The sequence below is a fragment of the Sorex araneus genome, chromosome 8 (assembly GCF_027595985.1).
Source record: "Sorex araneus isolate mSorAra2 chromosome 8, mSorAra2.pri, whole genome shotgun sequence".
In the NCBI taxonomy this organism is placed as follows: domain Eukaryota; kingdom Metazoa; phylum Chordata; class Mammalia; order Eulipotyphla; family Soricidae; genus Sorex; species Sorex araneus.
The window spans coordinates 449134-465702 of NC_073309.1; the positions used below are offsets into that span (position 1 = coordinate 449134).

The following is a 16569-nucleotide window of genomic DNA, read 5'->3' on the forward strand; positions in this document are numbered from 1 at the left end:
GAGCCTGGGCCTCCCGGCCCTGCCTTTCGACATTCCCAAGTCCCCAACACTCCTGGAGCCCTGGAAGGCCGTGGCTACACAGCACCCCAGCCAGGCCCCTGCAGGCCTCAGCAGCATGAGCTGCCTGGCAAGGGTAGGGCCCTCAGGGAGAAGACTGGATGCAGACCGTATCTCCGGACAAGACGGAAGGTCCTGGCAGTCCTTGGAAGCTGTCGCGTCCCTAAGCAGATGGGCAGACATCTCCAATGAGGAGACAGCATCCAACTAGCCTTTATAAAGTTGTATTTTAATTGTCCTGGTTCTCCCGTATGGGGTCAAACGCAGGGGCTCAAGCATGTCTGGCATGTGCCTGGCCACGTGAGCACCCTCCTCGGCCCCTGCCTGCTTACTGGAGTTGTAGCTCCATGAGGCGTGTGTGAGCAGGGGCAGCATGGCTGTGACTCGCATGACAAGCTAGCAGCAGGCACACTCTGGGGACAGGCCCCACCCCAGCCCAGCGAGTAGTCAGTGCCACCATGCCAAGAACAGTTTCCCTGTGGCAGCTGCCCCCAGCGCAGCTGGGCTCCCCAGACCACACCCAGGCTCCGCCCGAGCACGTGCGTTCCCTGGGCACCTGCCTGGCTCCCACCTCTGGCGGCTTGTTCACAGAACAGTATGTGAGAGAAACCAGGCTGGAGGCGATGGCCACGTGCCCGCACTGCAGAAGCTCCCGACTCTGCACTGGGCACAGGGGCAGCAGCAGGGTGGGGGTGCCGGACTCGTAGTCTGCTGCAGCTGTGTCGGGGCAGGGGGGGCTGGGGTCCCTCTGACGCGGAGTCCACGCTGGGCTGTCACATGCCTTCCTGGGGAGAGGTGTGGGCGGGCAGTGCCCATGGGAGACCCGCAGGTCATCTGCGGGCTTGGGGATGCAGGCACGGAGGCTCCCTGGAGACCAGTTCCTGCCCGTCACGGGCCGGGGGCCTGCTGGCCAGGGTAGAAGTGCCGCAGCAGGTCCTTCTTGTTCACCTTCCCCATCTGGTTGCGCGGGAGCTCCCCGACCAGCAGCAGCTCGGAGGGCACAGCGTACGGGGCCAGACTGTCTCTGCGGAGACGAGCAAACGAGCCAGTGACCCTGGGTGCAGTGGCCTCAGGGTGGCAGCCCGCTGGCTATGCCCGGCAGGGGCCCAAGGGCGTGTGGGGAAGCCTGGGAGTTGCTGGACCCGCTCACAGCCGTGAGGAGGAGGGTGCTGGGTGCAGCCACCCGGGCCCCAGGCCCTTGGCCCTGCGTGGTGGACCCGCCCACTGCTCTACTCTCCACTGCAGGGCAAGATGGGGCCTGAAGCGTGGCCATGACGCCCACCGGCCGAGGGCCCACACAATGGAGAGGATCTGTAGCCTAGCCTCCCTTGCCCACTGAGCACGACCCCCCCACTGCCCACCCCCACACACCATCTGCACCCCATGTGCCACATTCTGGCGCAGGGGGACCCTGGGGAGTGGGGCCAGGGTCCTCCCCAGGTGGAGCCCTGAGGGCTCTGTCTCGGGGGAGGTCGGCAGGTACCACCAGCCTCTGGAGGCCCTGGTGGACCAGGAAGTATGGAGTCAGGGTGCCACGGAGCAAGGGCCTTGCCGCTTCCAAGAAGGGGCCCTTTGGGGAAGCGGAGACTGGGTGTTGGTGGGCCTCCAGTGGGCCCATTCAGGGACGCCGCAACCTTCTGGCCAGTGTCGGCTTTAAGGCGCCTCAACTCCCACTCCTGGGCAGTGGTGTCCCAGCACTGAGGGTGGGGCAGTGGCCCCCTCACCGAAGGCCTTTTCAGGGCAGCAATGGGAGCACAGTCCTGACAAAGCCTCTGTGGGGACATGGCCCTCATGTCTCGCCCGGGAGGGCAGCCAGCAGGACAGAGTGGGCACTGGTACCCACACACACAGCTCCCAGAAGCAGCCAGAGCCACCAGAGGAAGGGGCCAAGGAGTTGGCCTTGTGTGAGGGCAAGGATGGGCAGGGGACCCCGGGGCTCACGGCACAGGCCACGCCAGTGCTCCACCAGCACAGACACCTGCTAGTGCAGCAGGTCCTGGTGCCCGGCTGCTCTGCCTCACGGCAAGGTGTTGCCCTTACAGCTCCAGCACGAGCGCCAGTGAGGCAGGAGACACCCCAGAGGCTGAGAGAACCTGAGATCTCTAAAAGCTGCCTCTGGGCTCCTGGCCTTCGAGTGAGGCTCAGGTCTGCCCTGGGACTGGCCACTGCCAGCACTTGGGAATCTGACCCCGGGTGACCCTGGGTAGCCCGTGTGGCACTGCCTCGGCAGAGCAGGCCAACACCTGCTCTGGGCACTGAGGGCTTGCTCCCTCGTCTGCTGGGCTCCCCCAGGAGTGCAGCACAGCTGAATGCCCAGTACATCCAATGGCCCTTCCCAGGGCCCCGCTGCAGCCCGACAGCTACGCCCGGCCCTGACCCGGGGCCCCGCTGCAGCCCCCGACAGCTACGCCCGGCCCTGACCCGGGGCCCCGCTGCAGCCCCCGACAGCTACGCCCGGCCCTGACCCAGGGCCAGCAGCACCAGCTCCACCAGTTCCCGAGGGAGTCCCTAGGCCTTGACTCGCCGTACTGCCAGAACCTCCATGTCCATCTCATCTACTGCACAGCCCTCTCCATGCCCACATACTCACTCCTGAGCACTTACCGTGCCCACGCCTTGAGCTCCTGGTGGGACAGGGAGTGTCCATCCTGTAGGGTGACCACTGCAGTCACCCGCTGGCCCCAGGTCATGTCAGGGACACCGATCACAGCCACATCTGGGGAGAGGGAAGATTGGGTTGCTGTGAGGATGGCAGAGGCCAGGTGGGAGGTGTCCCTGGTACCGTTCTGGGCAGGTTCCACTGAGCACATGCAGCACTGTCCACTCAGGTCAGGACCAGCTCTTGGTGGGCATGGTAAGGCTCCCCGCCAGGGGTTGAGCCCGGCAGCATGAGGGGCTAGAGTCTGAGTATGGGAGGGACAGGCAGGTGTGAGACAGTGGCCCTGGAGTCGGGGACTCACCTGTGATACTGGGGTGCCCCAGCAGGACGCGCTCCACCTCTAGGGCGCTGATCTTGTAGCCCCCGCTCTTGATAATGTCCACAGATGTGCGGCCCCGGATCCAGTAGGCGCCGTCCTTGAACACGGCTGTGTCACCTGCAAAAGGCTCTGTCACAGGAGGGCCCTGCCCAGTGACCCTGCCAGGGACGTGGGGAGCAGAACTCCTCTAGCGGGCAGGAGGGCTGTGCCCAGGTGCCTGTATTCCTGCATCCCAGCAGGACTCGGGCAGTCACTGGGAAGGCGGGGGTGGGGACAGCCCTGCGTCCCACAGACACACCTGAGACCATGAGGCCTCCTGGCCACCCTCCCCCAGGCCCTTTCTGTTGGGGGGGTCTGGCCCCAACACCCAGGCTCAGTCTCTGGGGAATCCCCAGGAAAGAACCTCGAACCCTTGGACCAGAGCAGTAGCACAGCACGTACGTTTGGTCCCTATCATCCCATTTGGTACCCTGAGTACCGCCAGGAGTGCACCGCCAGGAGTAAGTCCTGAGCACCATAGGGTGTGGCCCAGAAACCAAAAAGTGAAAATGAAAAGCTGCAGCCACACCCACCTCCAGATCTGCACCCCCAGAGCCACCACGGTCGAGTGAGAGGCTGCAGGGGTGCACGCAGGGTGTCTGGACCCGTGTGTGTCCGTGTGCTGGTGTCTGCATGCGCAGTGTGGGGGCGGGAGTTCTCAGGAGCGTGTGCATGTGCGTCCCTGGCAGTGTACACAGGTGAGTGGGCGCACAGTGAGACCCTTGTGTGGGAACCGCACGGGGATGGAGTCACTGCGCTGGGCAGGGGGCTGGAGGGCAGCATGGCTAGGCACACCTGCAAGCCCAGCTCACCCTGGGCCTGGGCCTGCCTGGGTCAGCCAGTGTCCCACCAGCGCACCAGCCTCTGCTGGAATGAGAGCTGGGGTCCCCACGCCTGGTGCTGCACTTGAGCCACGTCTGCACTGTGTCCGTCTCTTCCTGCCGGAGTGAGGCCACGGCCTGCCAAGGGGTCCCAGTAGATCCATAGCCACAGGCCCTGGGAGCTGAGCCTGTTCCAGGGGTCTCCTTGTCAGTCTTCCTGCTTGCCAGCATGTGCACGTGTGTCCTCTGACACCCCTCACCCACCTCCCACTGCTGCCTTCTCAGAGGATCTGCACAGATGTCACCCAAGGGGGCGTCCTGCCTGCCCCAGGCCTGCTCTCAGTTCTTCCAGGCTTCCTTCCCCGGGGCCCAGTCTCCATGTGGACCCAGGCCAGCAGGGTGGGCCCTCTTGACAGTGCTTGCCCACCGTCTTACTTCGGAACAAGGCATTGATTCTGGCCGGGGTCCCTGCCCCCGCTGCCCCCCGAGCACAAACACAGATGTCCGAGCTGTCGTGAGGCCCTCCAACATGCAGGCCGTCACTGTCAGTCAGCCCCACAGGCTCGTCTCTGGCTGGCTGTTCTGCGTTCCTGGTGCCTGTCCACAACCCCTCTGTGGTCTCAGCATTACACAGGGCCAGGGCAGACTAAGCCATGTCCATGTACCGGCAGCTCAGGTGTTGGGGGCAAGCAGGCCACGCTCCGGCCATGCACCAGCTGTTGTGGCGATGGGGAGCCCCTCCCGGGCACAGGAAGCAACTAACCTCTCTGCTGTGCTGTGCACAGGAGCTGGGCGGCTCCTACGGCCGTGCATGGCGTGGGAGCTGGCCGAGGAAGGGTTAAGTCTGCGCCACCAGGATTCTGCAGGAGCGGCAGCTGGGAGAGCCCGGAGCTCCTGGCTGCTAATGGCCTGTGACCAGGCCTTCCCCCAGAGAGCCAATTAAACTCAACACTCCTTTCTGTTTGCAGCATATTACGATGAAATTAAGTGTAATTTCTGAATCACCTTCTCCTAAAGACGCCTCCCCACATGATTAATGCACGCTACAAAGATATTCATTCCGAGTGGGGGCCCTTTTGGCGGCTGCTAAGCCCCACTCCCCACTGGACCCTCAGCTGTCCTGTGCTCCTGCTGTGCAAATCTCTGAATCGAGCATAAAAAGGGGTCATGAGTCAGTCGGGCCGACCGGGCCATGCAGCACGGCTTGCATGTACAGAGTCTCACAAATGCTTGGCCGACTGCTACCACACTGCCCCAGGTCCCTGGGGAGTCAGAGGCCAACGCTGTGCTCTCTGCCCAGGGCATATGAGACACATGCCCGTGGGTCCTACATGACGAAAGGTGGCCAGCGGGCAGACGGGGACACCTGCCCTCAGGCCCAACCCCGGGGGGCTTCGCTCACACTCCTCTGGGACCACCGGCAACAGGGCCCCTCCTGTGGGGAACGGGGTCCAGGCATGGGGCTCCCACCTGTCTTAAACCAGCCGTCCGGGGTGAAGGCGCTCTTCGTCTCTTCGGGCCTGTCCCAGTACTCTCGGAAAACAGACGGGCCTCGGACCAGGAGCTCCCCCTCCTTCTCTGCGAAGCCGGGCAGTACCTAGACAAAGGGGCGGTGACCCGCGCCGGCACCCCAAGTGTGCCCTGACACCACACCCCATGCACCCTGAAATCCCAGGGAGGGCCCGCTGGTCTGTGGAGGGGGCATTCCACTGTGTCCTAGGGGCTCAGTGACACGCTGCCACCAGCTCCCAAGGAGGGCCCCGTGGGCCAAGTCCCTTATTTCTCATACGAAAGCGAAGACAAAGCCAGGTCAACACGGGGGGCAGCAGCTGCCAATGGGGGTCAGTCTGGGAGGCCACAGCAGCCTTGCGCAGGGGCACACAGCTCCCGCACACCCGAGCCAAGGGGCCAGTGTGGGCCAGCCTGAGTCGAAGCCAGCAGGAAGCACAGTGCTGAGACACAGCACCTGAGCAGAGCCCAGGGTGGTGGGGGGCAGGGTACACAGGCAGTGTGTGAACCCCAGGTTGGGTCACCAGGACAGCCAGAGACAGGCACACAGACACTGATACATGGGCACAGACACAGACAACGCACATGCATGCACAGGACACACCGCCGCAGACACGGCCAGGTGGGGCGTGTGAGGGTCGCCCAGGGCAGGTGGGGAAGGCAGCGGCACCTCCCAGCAGCTCTGCCACCAGCATCCGGGGCCTGCACACAGCACACAGGCCGTGTCCATCTACATGAACGGGGAGCACCCAGGGCCACGTGGCCACCAGCAGAGGGACAGAGTCCACAGTGCTCGGGACACAGTTGGTCATGTGGGAAGTACGGAATGTGGCCATGTAGAGCAGGCCTGGAGCCCGGGCGGAACCAAGTGGGGCAGCGGGAGTAACCCCTCGCTGCCTCTGAGAGCAGGGTCCAGTCAGGGGCGCAACAGCTGCTCCCAGATGCTTCCTGATGGGAACGGGCGGGCCCAAGGCTTGGGGCTCTCTTCCCGCACTCCATGAGTCAGGGGCTGAGGGAGCCAGGAGCTGTTGGACCCGGCGGCCCCGCCCCCCAGCCCCCCGGGAGAGCTGGAGCCTCACCCCTCCATGAGGCACGGCAGGGCTTCGGCAGAGGCGACCCGTGGGGGTCTGGCTCACCTGAGTGCCCTCCTCACTCCCCTCTGCGTGTAGCACGTACTGGCCGCTGTCTGGCTGGGGGCTCTCGGAGACGATGCGCACCTGGACACCGGGCAGCGGGGTGCCCACCGAGCCTGCAGAGGAGGGAAGAGGCTCAGGCCTCTCCGGACAGCACCGCCAGGACCGCAGGGAGCAGAGTCCTGAGGGCACAGCTCAGAGTGCCGGGGGCCGCAGCTGGTGGCAGAGCCATCCCTTCCTGTCCCAGAGGGTGCAGGGCAGGTCCTGCCTGTCCCCCAGCCGCCCTGGACATGCCCCAGGCCCTGCTGCGCAGCTGAAGTGACGTGCTCCTGGCTGGAGTCTCAGCCCAGGGCCCCGACCCTGCCCTCCCAGCTCAGAGTGCGCGTGGCCTGCTGCTTGCTGTGACGGGGAAGACCCAGAGGTGCTCCTTCCTGCAGCTGCTGGCCAGAGAACGTGTCCTCAGGGGGCCCCACACTGTCCACTCTGGGAGGGTCTCAGGCCACTCAGAGCAAAGGGGATGACCAGCATCTGGCCAAGCAGCTTCCCGGCTCCTGCCCCTCTGGCCCCTCTGGCCCCTCTGGCCCCAGGCTGGGCCGCCGTTCCCTCTCAGCGACAGTGCTGTGGAAGCCGCAGCTGCCCGCCCACTCCGGCCAGTGCCCCTGTGCCCAGGCGCCCTGGATTCTCTCGACAGCTAGCCCCACGCTAGCTTCGGCACCCACTCTGCTGCCCAGCCGTGGGTGGGACCCCACCACCTATACCCCATGCAGAGGCTGAGGGTCACGCTCTGGCCTGGGTCAGCGCAGAGAGAAGTGTCATCTCACTGCCCACAGTGTCCACATGCTGGAGCACAGCATCAGGACCAGCCCTGCAGTCGAGCCGTGAGTGACCAGGACCCCAGGGCAGCCCCGTGGAGGAGCACGCTCCTCACCAGATGCGGGGCATGCGCACCACAGCTGCAAAGCAAAGCACCAAGTTGGGGGCAGGACGCCGGGCAGGTGGCGGGGGCCAAGAGTCGGACCCCCAGCACCACCCACGTGCACAGAGGCTCCGGTCACTGCAGCCAGTGTGAGACACAGTGGGTGTGTAGGAGCCCCCCATCTCTCAGCACAACAAAGCAGAGAGCAGAGACACTCAGCCGCATTTCACGGGCCAGCCGCAGGCAGACACTCCCAGCGTGGACTCCGAGGACAAGCCACAGGAGAATCTGGGATGGACAAAAGCTGGCCACATGCTGGGAGACGGGTCACAGGCTTTCACACCTCCCAGCGCAAAGCCCCACACAGGGCGGGTGGCGTGAGCAAGCCAGTGGGGACTAAGGGACGGGCACTGGCCGTGCAGGAGTGGACATGCTGGGTGCTGGGCCAGGCTCTCGTCAACTGCTCAGGAGAAAGTCCCCACGCCCCACCTGCCAGCCTGCCCCCTCCTATGTCCCCAGAGAAACGACACTCTTGAGAGCAGCACTGGTAAGGCAGCAGTTCTGAGCAGCCGGCTCTGCAGCCCCTCGTGGCACCGACCTGCAGCCTGGCACTGGGTCTCCCGCCCCGTGGTGAGGATCTGGAGCATGCACAAGCAGCCAAGTCCCTGAGAGAGGACATGGCCGGCCCGGGTGACTTGGGCTCTGACCTGGCCCTGGAAGGGACGGCTGGTTCTACAGAAAGGCTGCCAGTGGGGCTTGGGGACTCTGCAGCCACATGCCCAGGTGCCCGCTAAGACACCCACAGCTTCCAGATGGTCCCTGGTTCTCAGGCAGAGGAAAGGACACAGGGCACCTGCCTTTACTGCTTGACCCGCAGCTCAGATCCTTATCACGGGGCGGGAGACGCAGCGCCAGGAGGGTCTGCAGAGCCGGGCACAGAGACAATGGCAGTGCTCAGGGGGCTGGGTCAGGTCCCTGAGTGCAGCCCTCAGCTCCAGCGGCTCTGTCTGCCGTAGAAAGGGGACGAGGGCCGGGACAGGCGAGGTGGCAGGGGGCCACGCCAGACGGGGCCGGTGCCGGTGTGGGGGTGCAGCTTGGCACCGGGCCCCGTGGAGGGCGCTGGTGTACCTGGCAGACGAGTGGCGTGCAGGGGGTTGGACAGAGCCATGCCGATCTCCGTCATGCCATACCGCTCCAGCAGCGTGTGGCCGGTGATGCGCTGCCACCTCTCCAGCACGGGCACGGGCAGGGCGGCCGAGCCCGACACCATCAACCTGCCCGCAGGACAGCGGCGACTAGCGGGGCCAGCCCAGCCCGGTGGGAGGGAAGGAGGCGGGCAGGTGAGAGCAGAGGAGGGGGAGGGGGGCCACCTCAGCACACACAGGTGGTGGCTGGCACGAGGGAGAGCACGGCCCCCAGGGCTGGGGGAGCGGGGGGGGGGGGGGGGCGCCGCAGGGCGTGGAAGCTCTGGGCGGCAGTGCACCCCTCACCGGATCTTCTCCTGACAGACGGCACGCACAAAGTCCTGGACGTGAGGCTGCGTGAAGTGCCTGTCGTAGTAGTCCATCAGCTTGGCGTAGATGGTGGGCACGGCCATGAACACGTTCACGCGGGGGCTCTCGGAGCTCAGGAACTGTTCCCAGACCTGGAGCAGAGGCAAAGGTGGCAGCACACCGGCAGGGCGGGGCGGGTACGCCGGGCAGCCAGGACCTCTCTGCAGGAGAGGAAGCCGAGCGGACACTGGGCCGGGCCTCCTGCAGTCAGGACACCCCCCTATTGGCAAGCGCCTGCCCGCTCTCCCCAGCAGTGGCCCCACCTTGGCCTGGACTCTGGGACCTGCTCGCCCCCTAGTGAGCACAGGACAGGGGCTGATAGGGGTCCCCCACCCCCACCACCCTCAGAGCACACAAACCCCTAAGGTCAACCCTACGGACACTCAAAGCCACTAAGGCCAGTTGCCTGGTGTGGCCATTCTCGTCCCCCAAAGGCCCTCCCCGGGAGTGGCTCCTGAGACGGGCTGCCCACAGTGCCAGAGGTGTGCAGGGCCTGCTGCCCACGGGGGAGGCAGGACGGGCCCTCGGATGCTGGTGGGTTTGGGGTGGGGCAGCGCTCACCTGTTGGGGGCTGAATTCGGGCAGCATCACGCAGGTGGCGCCCACCCAGAGCGGGCAGAGCAGCTTGTTGATGATACCGTGGACATGGTGCAGTGGGAGCACGTGGAGAATCACGTCATCCTTGCTCCACGCCCAGGCCCGCACCAGCCCCGTCACCTGCGGGCACGCACAGCTTCAGCCCTCAGGGGGCGTGCAGGGGGGTCGAGGCTGCAGGGTCAGAGGCCCCGCCCCGCCCGCCGGCCCCGGGCCTCACCACAGCCCTGATGTTGTGGTGGGTGCTCAGGACGCCCTTGGGCCTCCCTGTGGTCCCGCTGGTGTAGATGATCATGGCGCCCCGGTCTCTCCAGTCCCGCTCCGGCAGCAGCTCGTCGCCCGGCTCTGCCGAGGGGCGGTCGCCATCGGCGGGCGGGAGGGGCAGGAGCGGGACGTCCAGCTTCTGGGCCACGGGGCGCAGCAGCGGCTCGAAGCCCGGGCCCGCGATGACCAGCGCGCTGCGGGAGTCCCGGATGAAGTACTCCAGCTCGGCGGGCGGGTGCTTCCCGCAGAGCGGCACGGCCACGGCCCCGCTCATCCACGAGGCCCACTGGGCCACCACGTAGGACGCGTCGTTGGCGCACAGGAAGGCCACGCGCTCCTCGCCCAGGTCCCCGCCCGCGGCCCCGCGCAGCGCGCACAGCTGGCGGGCCAGGCGCAGGCTGCGCAGGTACAGGTCCCGGTAGGTGTGCCGGCCGTGCTGGTCCACCAGGGCCAGCCGCTCCCCGAAGGCCGGGGCGCGCGTGAACACGGGGGCGCTGCGGTCCGGCGGGCCGGCCCAGTGCAGGGCGCGGCCTCCCCGGGGCCTCCAGGGTGCTGGCGGGCGGGCGGCCAGGGCCCAGTGCCGGCGCACGGCCGCGAGCAGGCGGGGCGGCATGGCGGGCAGCTCTGCTGACCTGGGCGGGAGCAGGGAGGCCGTCAGCCCCGGGCCCGCAGGGCGGGAGGGCGCTGGCCTTGCACCCACCCCACAGGGCCCCCTGAGCACTGGCAGAGAAGGCCCTTGCCAGACGCACTCCCCAGGCCACTCTCAGCCCCAGGAGAGTCCTTGAGAAGCTCGACACCTACGGGGCTCGGGACTCTGCTGCCCGGCCCGGCTGACCCTAGCACTGCCCGGCCCGCCCGAGCAGTCAGGGCAGTGCACTGCGGGGCGTGAGGCCACCCGGGACAGGAAAGGTGAGTTCAGGGACACACCGAGCCCCAGAGGAAAACCCAAGGGGCAGCCATGAGAGCTCAGTGCCAGGGCGAGGCTGAGGGTGGGCAGCAGTGGACACGGCCCCCCTCCCACCCACCGGCCCGGAGAAGGTGGGGGGCTGCAGAGAGGTGAGTGGGCCACCTGGACAGGCCCTGCACCCGCTCCCTGTCCACTCTGCCCGGAGGCCCCCGCTCCCCAGTCCTGCCCGCGTCCCTCCCCCACTCCCACACGGGCGGGGCGGTGGGCACAGCCGGGCGTGGCGGGGCACTGGGCTTCCCGGCTGGTGTGGCCGCCGAGGACAAGCCCTGCCCGCTCCCGAGACCCACTGCCCCGCCGGCGACCCCACCCAGCGACCCCCCTCGCTCACAGCTGCCCTCAGCGGTCACTCAGGAGGGGACGCCATGGCGGCCCACTCAGGACGGGACACGCGGGGGCACACTCGGGAGGGGACACGCGGGACGCACACTCGGGAGGGGACACCGTGGCGGCCCACTCAGGACGGGACACGCGGGGGGGCACTCTGGAGGGGACACGCGGGGGGACACTGGAGGGGACACGCGGGGGGACACTCGGAGGGGACACGCGGGACGCACACTCGGGAGGGGACACGCGTGGCGGCCCACTCGGGACGGGACACGCGGGGGCACTCTGGAGGGGACACGCGGGGGGCACTCTGGAGGGGACACGCGGGGGGACACTGGAGGGGACACGCGGGGGGACACTCGGAGGGGACACGCGGGACGCACACTCGGGAGGGGACACGCGTGGCGGCCCACTCAGGACGGGACACGCGGGGGCACTCTGGAGGGGACACGCGGGGGGACACTCGGAGGGGACACGCGGGACGCACACTCGGGAGGGGGACACCGTGGCGGCCCACTCAGGACGGGACACGCGGGGGGACACTGGACGGGACACGCGGGGCGGTCACTCGGAGGGGACACTCGGAGGGGCCGCGCGGGGCGGTCACTCGGGACGGGGTCCGGGCTCCGGCTCACCTCTCGGCTCCGCGACTCCGCCCCTGCCGGAAGCGGAAGTGCTGCCCCGCCCCCCGTCCCCCCCCCCCCGTCCGACCGTCCGACCGTCCGTCCGTCCGTCCGTCCCCAGTGGCCGAGGCTCGGGGCGTGGGTTCCGGGGGCAGGGACGGGAGCCGGGCCCCGTCCTCACCGCGGACCTGGAGGCGGTGTCCGTGCTGCCCGCGCCGCGGCGGGCGGGCGAGGGGCCGGACCTCGGGGACACGCGGGTCCGGGCGGGCAGAGGGCAGCCGGCGCGGCGGCCAGGAGGGGACAGCTGGGCGGCCCGCCGCGGCGGTGCGGGCACTTGGTCCGGCAGTGTCCCCCTCCTGGGCAGCTCGGACGTACACGGCGGGTGGCCAGCCCGACTCCGCGCGGCCGGACCCCCGCACCCCTCCATGCGGGCGGGGGCAGCGTGGGGATGGAGGCCGGAGTCCACTCCCGAGGGTCCTAACAGCCTCGATCATAGCGTGGAGCCAGGAGAGTGGGAGCTGCCTAGACCCTGGCTTCCCTGCTCGGACTCCCCCGCAGGTGCTCAGCCAGAGCCGGGAAGCCTGGGCCCGGCAGGGCTGGAGCCGAGGGGGCTCAGAGCAGAGGCCGGGTCTGGGCGCCCTAGCCCGAGGGGCAACACCTCCAGGAACCGTTCCCGGGTTCTCCCGGGTTCTCCCGGGTTCTCGGGGTCCACCCTCGGGAGAAAACCCTTGGTTTCCTGGTCTTCACTGGCGCATTGGCGGAGCTGCCATCGGTGAGGTGACAGGGTGGCAGGCATCCTGGAGTGATTCCCGAGGAGGGCTGCATCCGCCGGCCCAGAGCCCTGCGGGATTCCTGGGAATGAGCACCGCCCACAGCGAGAGGCATCTGCTCTGGCTGAGCTCACTGGGCTGGGGTCCCCTCAGTGCCCACCGGCAGCTCAACTGTCCCAGGAAGGCAGACGCATGACACCGAGATGCTGCCTCTCACCACCACCCCGGGCTTCAGGCAGTGGGTGCCCCCAGGGCGTGGTGGACCAGCTGGACAGTGGAGGGAGCTGGGGTGGGCACCTGGAGGCACGCAGGCAAGGGCCCTGGGCACGGGCCGCCTCCTGGGCGCTCCCAGCAGGCAGGCTGCGTGGCGATGGGGCGGGGGCTTAGCGTGTGCGTGTGTGCGACAGCGCCGGTCTCCAAGACAAAAGCAGCAGGCTGTGCTGTGAGCAGCTCTGTCCGTGCCAGCTCCAAGCTGGCACCACCGCGTGGGGACAGCAGGAAGAGGAGAGGGCGAGGTGCGCAGGAAGAGGCTGAGTTTCTGCCAGCGGGTGCACGGGCAGACTCAGACAGACGCGCAGGGGCCGGGTGCTGGCAGCCGGCCTGGAGCAGCCGCCACTTGGCAACAGAACCATGAGGACCAGCCAAGCGGGCATGGGGGGGCGCAGGTAGGCACCGGGGCTGCCAGTGGGGCGGGGACCGGGGTCAGCATGGCCCTCCTCACCCTGAGGCCCCCTGCGGGCCGTATGCCCCGGTTTAGCTGCTACTGTGTCTCAAGTTTGCAGAGGGGTCTGCCCTCTCCCCAGGGGGACCGTCCATGTCCAGACCAGCCTCTCGGCCAGCCGAGGACTCAGGTGGGGCTTGGGAGGGCTGACGGGGCAGGCCACCGGGCATGGGAAGCTTCCCCGTGCCCCGCCCTCCACCTGCCCACGTGCTGGCCACCCGCAGCCTGGCACAGTGGACCCAGCCAACACGGCTTCCCCGGGGAGCCCGGCAGCAGTGCCAAGAAACCAGCTGCCAAGCACCTGGGCCAACTACAGGGAGGCCAGCTGGACCCCCAGGACAGGAGCCTGGGTGGGGGCAGCTGTGGGTGAGATGGTCCCCACACGCTGAGCTCAGAGCCTCCGGCGTAGGCTTGGGGCAGGGGCCGCAGGGGCCCCTGGTGCAGGACGGGGGACTGGGCACCTGTGTGCTGGCAGAGACCGTGGCAGGGCCTGGGGCTCTGCAGGGCAGTGGCATGTGTTTGCAGGGGCCAGGACACAGGCTGAGCCTGGGGGCCAGAAGAAGGCACTGGGCAGCACTGGGCTCCCTCTGTGAGCTGAGTCGCTCGGGATGGCCCCCCGGGGCAGACAGGCCCTGTGATGCTCTGATCTGCCCACACACCCCAGGGACAGGGGGCCTGCTTGGAGCCCAGCCTGACCCCAGCCAGCTCCTGTGCTCACCGTGGCGTCCTGCCTGGTGTTTGTCCAGTCTTGTCCCCACCCCCACCCTGTTGCCCACACGGCCCAGTGAGTAGCCACGGCTGGTCCAAGGAGCAGTGGGTATCGGCGTGCAGAGCAGCCTCTGCTGTCTGCACACAGGAGGGCCAGGGGAGGGCCCTCGCAGCCCCGGCCCCGCCGAGACTCAGCAGCAGGGCTCGCAGTGGGCTTCCTGCTGCCTCTGGCTCACAGGAACACCCCCCGCGCCTGGCTCTGGGGGTTCAGGGAGAGGTGGGCAGGGCGTCGGCAATGCAGGGGGCCTCCCGGGGACTGCCTGGCCTGGTCTCCAGGTGTGGGTCCCAGCACCCCCACAGCAGCTGCTGGAGCCAGAGGGACCCCCCAAGTGTCTCAACCCAGCACCCTCCAAGCCCCCGGAGCCTGGCTTGGAGTCCTGTGGGGTGAGCAGAGTGACCAAGAAGAGACCCCCAGTCCTGCGTGGGGCCAGTGTGGGGACTCCAGCCACACCCATGGGACCGTTCTCCCCTCAGCCTTTGCAGGGTCAACCCCACATTCACAGAGCAGCGGAGCTAAGGGGCAGCGTCTGCATGGGCAGGTGGGCTGGGCCCGGGCGGGGTGGGCCAGCCTGCACGCCCCACTCCACTGTGGGACTGTTTCCTGCAGCTGGAGAGTCGGCAGCCCCCTGTCTGCCCGTGGCCTTCCCCACAGGCTGTCCCACTGCCCCTAGCACGGCCCCCACCCTCGGGACCCAAGGAGTTGTCAAGTAGCCCCCAGGCCCCCCTCTCCTGCCCCAGGAAACCTGGCTGCTCCTCGTAGGACAGAGGCTGGAGGGGTCAGGGTGAAGGGCAGAGTGCAGAGTGGAGGGTGCAGGGTGGAAAGTGCAGAGTGCAGGGCGGAGGGTGCAGGGTGGAAGGTGGGGGGTGGGGCTGTGTACAGGGCGGAAGAAGGAGGCTGAGGGTGCAGGGCAGAGGCTGGAGGTTAAAGGTGCAGAGTGAAGGGTGGAGAGTGCAGGGTGGAGGGTGGAGGGTGCAGGGGGGAGGTAAAGGGTGGAGGCTGAGGGTGCAGGGTGGAGGTTTAGGGTGCAGGTGCGGGGCGGAGGGTACAGGGTGCAGGGTTCAGGGTGGAGGGTGGGGGCTCAGGGTGCAGGTGTGGGGCGGAGGGTACAGGGTGGAGGTTTAGGGTGCAGGTGCGGGGCGGAGGGTACAGGGTGGAGGTTTAGGGTGCAGGTGCGGGGCGGAGGGTACAGGGTGGAGGTTTAGGGTGCAGGTGCGGGGCGGAGGGTACAGGGTGCAGGTGCAGGGCAGAGGGTACAGGGTGCAGGGTTCAGGGTGGAGGGTGGGGGCTCAGGGTGCAGGTGCGGGGCGGAGGGTACAGGGTGGAGGTTTAGGGTGCAGGTGCGGGGCGGAGGGTACAGGGTGGAGGTTTAGGGTGCAGGTGCGGGGCGGAGGGTACAGGGTGGAGGTTTAGGGTGCAGGTGCGGGGCGGAGGGTACAGGGTGGAGGTTTAGGGTGCAGGTGCGGGGCGGAGGGTACAGGGTGCAGGGTTCAGGGTGGAGGGTGGGGGCTCAGGGTGCAGGTGCAGGGCGGAGGGTACAGGGTGGAGGTTTAGGGTGCAGGTGCGGGGCGGAGGGTACAGGGTGGAGGGTGGAGGCTCAGGGAGCAGGATCGAGAGTGCAGGGTGCAAGGCCCGGGGGCACTGTGGAGGTGGAGGAAGCATTGTGGGCATTGCACGGGAGGGTGGCTCTGGTCACTCCTTGAGGCTGGAACAGCCTCGGGGACCCCCCCAGGCTTCTCAGTCCCCCTGTGCAGGTGGGGAAACTGAGGTAGGCTCAAGGTGCCTCTGTCTGGGGTGTAGTGGGGCAGGCAGGGACCCGCTGGCCTGCCATGGGCACCCTGAGCTGGGGGGTAAGGGGTCTGCCCGCCCCTCGTGCAGACACACTTGAGGGGCTGCTGTGCAGGTGCAGGGGGCTGGGCCGGGGCCTCCCTCCCCCACCTGGGGGCAGCCTCAGGGCTGCAGCTGTGGACCCTCTGACCGAGGCCTGTTCAGGCTGAGAATTTGCATGTTGATTTAGCCTGGAGTGGGGGCTTACCCTGCCCCTCTCTACCCTTCCCTGCTCACCACACAGCTCAGGGCGTCCAGACCTGGGGGCCCAGGCCCCAGCAGGGGGGCGGGGGGAGGAGGGCGGCAGTCTCAGGCCTGGAGCAGGGCTGGTGGCCCCTGGGCGTGTCCTGTGCCTGCCCAGCCCAGCAGCTCAGGGGTCCAGGCCCCTCAGCCTCCTGCAGAGACACTGCACTCCCCCCCAGCACCAGGGGGCTGCCGGCCACTCCCTCCTAGCCACAGGATCAGGGCCATGGTGGCCCAGTGCTGAGCCAGGCACAGAGCTGCCCCCCCACAGGTGGGCCAGGAGCTGAGAGTCAGCAGAGCCCCATGGGGGGCAGGGCCGGGGGTCCCGTCTCTTGGGCCCGGGGACACCTTTCTCTGGGCTGGTTCTCTGGCTCGGTTTCCTGAGTGCCCGTCCACAGCCCCTCCTGACCCACTGGCACAGTCCACACAGGACCAGCTCCCCAGGGAGGAAGCACCACAGTCCC

At 67.8% G+C, this 16569-nt stretch overlaps 1 protein-coding gene across 1 annotated transcript; it reads right to left on the reverse strand.

The window, feature by feature from the left end:
* Positions 1-265: 265 nt before the first annotated feature.
* On the reverse strand, positions 266-11830 carry ACSF3 (acyl-CoA synthetase family member 3). The gene is made up of 10 exons (XM_055146249.1): positions 11791-11830; positions 9821-10496; positions 9568-9723; positions 8944-9098; positions 8582-8727; positions 6541-6653; positions 5366-5492; positions 3018-3152; positions 2662-2773; positions 266-1081 (listed from the first exon to the last, which is right to left on the reverse strand). Exons 2-10 carry the CDS (start codon positions 10475-10477, stop codon positions 946-948), a joined length of 1737 nt encoding a protein of 578 aa, XP_055002224.1. The 5' UTR covers positions 10478-10496; positions 11791-11830; the 3' UTR covers positions 266-945.
* Positions 11831-16569: the final 4739 nt, after the last annotated feature.